The sequence below is a fragment of the Planococcus citri genome, chromosome 5 (genome assembly GCF_950023065.1).
Source record: "Planococcus citri chromosome 5, ihPlaCitr1.1, whole genome shotgun sequence".
Lineage (NCBI taxonomy): Eukaryota > Metazoa > Arthropoda > Insecta > Hemiptera > Pseudococcidae > Planococcus > Planococcus citri.
This window is the reverse complement of record NC_088681.1, coordinates 57,594,765-57,603,064: the sequence shown is the minus strand read 5'-3', so window position 1 is coordinate 57,603,064 and position 8,300 is coordinate 57,594,765. Positions and strand designations below refer to the sequence as shown.

The following is an 8,300-nucleotide window of genomic DNA, read 5'->3' as shown; positions in this document are numbered from 1 at the left end:
TTTTTTGGGGAGAATTCGTTGTTGTAGGAGGGTCAACGAGTAAATAGTTGCCATTAACATGTTTTTGCCATGATTTTCAGTGCAAAATGCGCAAATTTGCGCGTGTCACTACTATTGACAAACGTTACTAGTCATTAGTAACATCTGTCAGTATGTAGTAGTGACGCTACTTGCCGAAAAAGTTACTAGTGGTTTTTTTTTAGTAATGACGCTAGTAGTGATTTTCTATGAGGGGTTGTTGCAGAATTTTCCCCCTAAAAAGCGTTTTTTGGCCCCCTGGCAGAGGTGGTGGGGTGGGAGGAGTGCTATGGGCTGAAAATTATTTTTTTGGGTACTAAACATAGCCTGTGAGTTTTATCAAAATCAGAGGTTGAGAGCATTTTGCCCATCTTAAGGGGGGGGGGGGGGTAGGTACCCTTTTTAAAAATTGAAATTTTTATCAAAAATAATGATCTCAAAGAATGATTTCTGTTTGAGCTGAGAGAAGCATCCGCACAGAAACTACTTAGGAACGAGAGGTACAGATGGAAGTATGTACTGGATAATTCAAAATTGTGCAGTGAAAATAAGTTATGAACCTTCATTGAGGAAATATTTTCAACAAAATTAGGCTTTTTTCCCTCCAAAAATGTTTAAGATGTCCACTCAACAACAGATGACCATGTTTATTAAATAGAAACGATTTTTTCTCTCATCACAGATTTTGAAAAACAACCTACAAAATAATATCAAATTTCGAGTTTTTGAGGTTGGCTAAATTGAAAATCGTATCGCATAACTCTGTTGAAAAAAAAAACAACAAAAAACAAAATTAAACAGAAAATTCAACTGACTCAAACGTATAATTTGTTTCCACAGTTTGGGACTAGAACAAGCATTGGAGGCTCTCGTAGGTACTTGGTACATGTATCAAATAGGTATGTTGCATTTATTCTACAATAATGGCAGGTAAGCTTGAAACGACAACACTATACTCGTAGTGAGATTCTTGTGATGTAAAGATGATCTGATGGAGTTTGGAATAATAACCTGTGGTTGGTCTGTATATTGTAGTTTTGAGGGGATGAAACTTGCTACTTCTGGTCATTCTGTCCAACTGCAGAAGGAGATAACTTCGACTGTTGAATTTCAGTGATATATCGTCGTAAATCTTTCAAAACTTTCATGCTAGTCTTGTCTAACAGAAATTTGCTTAGATAACGAGAGTACCAGAAGTAGTACTCAACAACTGGATCCTTAGATAATCGCATCTCTTCGACTATACTTGACAGTCTAGTTTCTGGAAGGGCAATTAGTTTATCGATAAGCACTGACGGCGGATTTGAGTCCGCAAAAATATCCGGTGAGAATAAGGTCGATAATTCATGATCCAGAGTGGAAGTATTTAGTCGTAGTCGGTGAGACGCAGACATTTTGGGCTCATTTTCCGTGTTAATGAAAATTTTCACATCATTGAGTCGAACAATACAATAACGATTTCAAAAGTTTCGCATAGGGTAAGTAAGCTATAGGAAATTGGTTATCCTTGCAACTGATATATAGTTCCCAATTCATACCTTCCATAGTTCTGTATTTCAATTTCTTCACTTTTTCACGCAGGTAGTTGAGCGGGTCTGTCTGTGTGAAAATATCCGGTGATAGAATTTCACGTAATTCTGGCGAATATTTTTGTAGTAAGGGATCTACATTTGACTTGGTATTCTGTGAGTTTTCGGTTGTGTTTCCGTCTGCTTTAATGCAAACGAGCAGATTGACCTGAAATTCAGAGAAAATGTTGATTGGTTACAAATAGGTACGTTTGTTGAGTTTGATTTTCTTTTGAAAGAAACTATGCAGTCATGGTCAATTTTTCCACATGCTTAATTTATGTTTTTTCAATTATTCGCATGAAATGAACCTCTCATCCAATTTGGAATCCCAATGTGGATTTGGAATGAATTGAAATAAAAGCTAAGAATTTTGTCTACTTACTGCAATAAAGGTTGCCACAGCTGTATACATGATCAAAGTTGGCATAGCTATTTACTTTCATCCAACTTTTTGTGAAGATGAACGAAAAATGTTTGCGAAAATTTGTGAAAAAATTAATAATATTTATTAGGTATGCAAGTGTGTGAGGTTTACAACTGAAACGAAAACAAGTTCATAAATTTTTCGGTTCATCATTGTCATTTTAATGTTTTCCTATTTTTGTTTCCCAAAAAACCGTTGAATGCATGATTGCCTTCTTTAAAGCCTTCAAAAATTAAAATGTACTCTCATTGTGAGCGTCTTATGCCTTACTTGAAATAAATCTCTCGATTCAAACGCAACGCTATTCATCAATTGTAGATCCGGGGAAGGAGGTTGGAATGTTAAGGACCAAAATTTCATCGGATACTTTCATTTTCAGTTGAAAGTCTTCTGTAAAATTTGATGTTTTAACGACATTAATTTCTTAATCAGTCTTCCAATTAATTCGTTCAGCTCGCCTTATGCAAAAATAAGTAGGTAGGTACCCTTTCTATATTTTCCACAAAAAAGGAAAGTATCGAGGGGAACGATGGGAGGAGCCGAGTACCTAAATCTATTTCATAACAAATTATTCGAACAGGGTTAGCAAGATATAAGTAGGTACAAGATACACATAGGGACAGCTGTGCTCATTCATTATAACCGAATTAACAATACACGAGGCACGAGGTACCACACTTCGCATCACATCGCCATCATTCGTAAATATATTGCAATAGGTATCGCATACGCGCCAAATTCTACGATTTTAATAAAAATATCTCATTTTGTATGTTCGCACGATCGCATTATACAAAGGCAAAAAAAGAGAACATTATCGACTTAATCCTAATATGCCCGAAAAGCTCTCCTCTTTAGCTGGTATAATGGTCTTGCCACGACGATAAATGACAGCTCTATTCTCTTCGTATACCTAGCTTATAAAACGTACTAATTTCCTCGCTGTATAGGTCTAGTTTTTTTCCTTCTTTTTATTATTTTTTCGTAAACACCAAAAATCGGATATTTTACGCTTTTATGTATCGACGATAATACGCAATAAACAACTCATTCGCGTCCGGTCGCATCAAGAAGGAGGGCTGAAAGGAGAGTGGTAAAAAATCTCATCCACTATGGAATTCGTCGGTCGCGATAATAGTACAACAGACGATGTGGGCTATAGCCTTTTCGCATTAAAATAATAAATGCCCGAACTGGATAACGTTGTTCTACATACATTATGATCGTAAATGCAGTCGTTGGCCTTATATGTATCAGTGTGCTTTGCTAAAGCCTTCTTGTATAGATGATATTACACCTCCTCTCCTGGTCCGTGCTACGTATTCTTTCGTTGCGTCCGCTGTTTGGGGTAAGGCGTGTTATGATTATTATCGTATAAAATGTACATATGAACAATATACAGTAGGTAATAAATTAATACATTTATGATGCATTGTTTATGTAGATACAATTACGTTCAATCGTTCATGGTTGTTGAAAATTGTTATGTACCTAGTTTTTTATAATATTCTAATGTGCTACCTACTTTTTTTCCTGGGCAGTAGATTATATGAGAAGCAGATGAATTTGATTTGTTTGAAGAATTATGTCAGGATTTGATCAGATTTGATCAAACAGGTCTGATAGATCCGCTCACACTCAACCCAATCAAAATGTGTCTACATTAAAAAAAATAACGAATTATTGAAAATTCGATTTAAAAAAAATATATAAGTATATTTAAAATTGAAGCTCATTTTTGGATGTTTGGTAAATTTTCGAAAATTTTGAATAATTTTAGAATTACCTATTTTCAAACTTTTCAATGGAACGTATTTTTTTTTACCGAACCCAGCGAATGTGTGATCTGTCACAAGAAAACCGGCTTAGTGTCCAAAAAATCGATATCTTTTTCATGGTGGATATTAGTAGTACTTAGGGTGCTGAATCCGACTGTGGGGGTTGAAACGTTCGCGAACGATTCTCTTGACCCTAAATCTGAAGTCAAAAAATAGAGCAACTACAGTAAAAGTTGAATAATTTTTTTTTTTGATTTTCTTGAAAGGTATGTTCTGGGGAGTCGAAATGCAAATTTTTGCAACAATCAGCTCACATTTGGAGGATCTGTGCCATATTTAGAAATTTGAGTAAGGCTTGAGCTGGAAAAATCAACTCTTTTCACCTTGAACAAATTTGTTGAGAAACGTGATAAATTTAATAATAATAACTTATTCTTCATTAATAATTCATACTCGGGTCATTTTTGCAACATTTTTGGCAGAAAATCCAAAAAAAATCGAAAAAATTGATTTTGGGAAATTTTGATTTTTGGACTTGGCAACCTTGAATGTGAAGATTCTGAAAAAAAATATCGGATTATGTTGACACTCGTGGGGGCTAAAAGTGGTGCAAGTTTCACGGATCTACAAATTCTAGATCGCCTGATACATAGACTCAAAAGTTCATCCTGTAAAATTTACATTTTGGACACTAGGTTGGTTTTCTCGTGACAGATCACATGTTATAAAAAGGTCCTAAAGTTCAATTTATGCCCACTTCAAGGCAATTTCACTTAAAACGCTTGAGAGGGTGCCTAATAAGCTCCAGCCAAAGTTGTACGTCCTAAAAATCATTTTCGGCCTTTCCAGAGTGATTTTGAGTTTCTGGAGAAAGTTGAAAATTGGGTGGAGGCTTCAGAATGGTTCAAAACTATTTCTGATACGTGAGAATTGAATGAAAAAATTATTCACATTGATTCACTTTGCTTATCAAATTATTAAGTACTTCATGAAAATTTTTTAGAATGGCTCTTGAAACTACTTTTTGGAATTTTTAAATAGGTACGTATACAAAAATTCGTCAAAAATCCAAAAGTGAACTTTGGGGTTTGTATCCAGACATGCTCATTTGATCTAATTTGGTTATTCATAACTAAAATTGGACAAAATTTTATTATAACTCGTTTTCTTGCTTGAAAATTGGTTGAAGTGTTATGAACGCATTTGAACATGATAAAGTTTAGAAACCTAGCAGCATTTTTTTAGATTTGATGAGATCAGATCAGATTAGATCAAATTCCAAACGCTCCTTGAATTTAACTCGATATGACCATTGACCAGATCTGACTAGATCTAATGAGGTCGGATACGGTGATCAGTGACTTTCCGACAAGGACATCGGGTTAGATCAGATCAATCAGCCCGGTTTGTTCAGATCAGAACCAATCATGTTTGATCATTTTCTCAGATCCTATGTGGTCTGATCAGACTTTTGATTGGATTAGAGCTTATTCAGCCCACACAGTGGGAAATGTTTGGATCTGATCAGATTCTGACCGGGTCAGATGAAAGTTTTGATCGGAGTAGTTTCTATAAAAGAGGTCTGATGGTATCTGACCAGATCTGAATGGATCTGAGCTGAGTTGATCAAATCCATGAATTTTCCAAACATACGAGTAACTGTATCTGACCATTTATTTTAACATTAGGTATGCATAGAATTACTTTGAAAAAAAATCAGCAGGACATGATCAGATCATATTTTGATCGAATTAGATCTGCTCAAACTTCATCAGAACAAATAATTTTTTGATGAAAGCGTTGCAAAATTTGAACGTAAGATAGAAAAAATGTTTGAAATAGACAATTTTGGATGCAGATGAAGTACCAAAGCTGTAAAATTTGAGTCCAGAAATTTACCAAAAAATTGGTTTAAAAATGGTGAAACTGAAAAAATGCAAAAATTGCTTCAAAAATATGCCTATTGGAATTCCATAAAAATGTCAATGAAAAATGAAAAATCAAAAAAAAAAAATCTAATATGTCGGAAGTGCCTCAAATGGCAGAGAAATTGTTGGAAATTATGAAACATTGGTAAAATTTTCAATAGGTATCAAATGAAACATTTACAAAAACTATAAAACTAGCACAAAAATCATCAAAAATCGAAAATTGCTTCACAATTTTTGATTGAACCATAAGGGCTCTCAGGGCAATGTTTAAATAAAAAAAAATGTACTATTTTCACTTTCTCTGAACATGCATTTTCGCATTTCGCAAGCTTTCGCTCTCGCACACTGTTTAAAAATCTACTATTAAACATGTCACCTGAAAAAACGCGGTTTCTCTACTTCTCGAAACTAGCTTTTGCTCTCACTTTCCTTGGGTCTGTTTGCTTTTGATTTTCAAGATTGAAATTTTTAAAAATCCATCATTCAAATTCCAAAATTTTGAGCTAAAAAAGTGAACAAATTTTTAAAAAACATTGTGTTTTTATCTCTCGAAACACGAATTTTTAAAAGATTTTGCACTCTCTTTGCTTGGCTTAATTTCCATATCTTTTCTAAATAAAAAAAAATATCCATTTTTGTAACTTCCATAAATTTGAAAGAGAAAATAAGAATTTATCAATTGGCATGATTGTCATTTCATCATTTATTTCACTTTAAAAACTCGTAATTTTATTTGGCAAAATTGGTAAGTATTTTTGTCACATGGCAAATTTTTAGTCCCCTCCCCTTTCCCTCTTCACCACAGAAAACACATCTAGTTTTGTTCCCGTCTGGTGGAATGATTTTTACGAAATTGAATAAAAAGACAAAAACAAAAATCAATTTCACAACTTGCATTCATGTATCCGAACCTGAGAAAAAAACTATAGACGAGAATTATTCTTCAAAGAAAGGGGATAGAACTTTAAGGCCCCCATTTGGTGCATATCCACGCAAAGTTTCTAAAAAAATGGAATATCAATAGGTTTCGGCATATGCAGGTATTCTTTATTCCATCAAACTTGCGATCGTTATTCATTTATTCGCATAAATAATACGACAAATGCGCGTCATTTTACGTAATGAAGCGTTTTGGATAAAATTCAAGGGCATGAAAAAAAAAGAGTCTCGTAAATTTTCCTCGTCGCAACTGCTTCAAAGTGAACATTAAGCTATAAAATCGAATCTACATTGCAAACAATTGTAATTTCTCGTGGATATTGTTTTCTCTGGTACAAAAAGAATCTTCAAGTGCGCAATGACATTGATGGCGAAAATCCCAACCTTGTTCACAGCTCTGGTGTTTATTGGAGTAAGTAAAACGAATACCTATTTAAATTAATTTACCAAAAATCCACCCCAATAACCAAATTCGAATTTCAGGCGATGAATTTATCCTTCGGACGGGATCAAACCGACGTGAAAAAACTGATAGATCTGGATTCTAGTACTCGAGCTCAAGTCTACGCTCCCACTCAAGCAGATTTGGATACCAAAACTCGAGCTCAAATCTTCGCTCCAGGGCAATCCTCGTTATCTTCATTCACCAACTTACTACCACCCGTTCTTCAGAATTTATTGCCCACTTCGAAAAATGGATACCCCAGCGCTCCTTTGCCGTTATTCTACACTCCTCAAGCTGTCAACGTACTTTCCAACGATATATTCAACATGGCGAATCATTTGCTGACTCTATTCAACAATGTTTTGGGGCTACCTTCAAATATCAATATCCCGGATCAAATCGCCAGATTAGAGAAGCTCATACGCGAGGGGCAAATTCCCCAAGAGTATATGCCTTATGCTACATCTTTTCTGTCTTTGCTGCGAGATCAACCAGTTCTTCGAGCTTTGGAACAGAGTGTCTCCGAGCTTCAACGGTCGACTACGTTTAATTTATCCACTTCAGGGCAAGGTATAAATAACTTCAAGTTGAACACCGATTTTAATTTACCAGCTACTTTGATAACTCCTTCCATACAATCTTCCTTTGGTTTCGATTCTAATCCGGATAATACAGCCAAGGTGACCAAACCGAGCGGTAAAGTTCCTCCTTCATCGAGTGCTGATGTGGATGACGAAGATCCGTTTATTTATGAATGAGAGATAAATTCTCATATTATTCATTTATTATATTGTATTATGTACTTGTAACACTTATTTGAAAAATAAAAATCATTCTCGCACACGCGTTCGGATTTCAATGACGTCAAACTTGTATGTTAGGTTAGGTAGGACACGTTTGTGCAACCCTTTCTCAAACCCTCCCTTGTGTTTATTAACCCTATTTATTGAATGAAAAAAAAAAATCGTCGTTGTTGAAGAACATTGAAAAAAGTAAGGGGACCAGTACACACACCACAATGTAGGTAGAGGTACACCTTATGTTCCTAGCAGCAAGTAAACCTTCGAAAATGAAAAGGCTTATTGTAACGCCCATAATTTAATTGTACCTACGTAACTATATCAACCAATTGAATGTATTACAGTTGTAACGTAATGAAATTATTTTGGATGAAATAAAAAACACTCCAGACGC

General features: G+C 34.9%; 1 protein-coding gene across 1 annotated transcript; it reads left to right on the top strand.

Annotated features, from left to right (window-relative positions):
- The first annotated feature begins 6,940 nt into the window (after positions 1 to 6,940).
- LOC135848820 (uncharacterized) lies at positions 6,941 to 7,949 on the top strand. The gene is made up of 2 exons (XM_065368851.1): positions 6,941 to 7,073; positions 7,145 to 7,949. The coding sequence occupies exons 1-2, from the start codon at positions 7,020 to 7,022 to the stop codon at positions 7,862 to 7,864; spliced, it is 774 nt and encodes a 257-aa protein (XP_065224923.1). The 5' UTR covers positions 6,941 to 7,019; the 3' UTR covers positions 7,865 to 7,949.
- Positions 7,950 to 8,300: the final 351 nt, after the last annotated feature.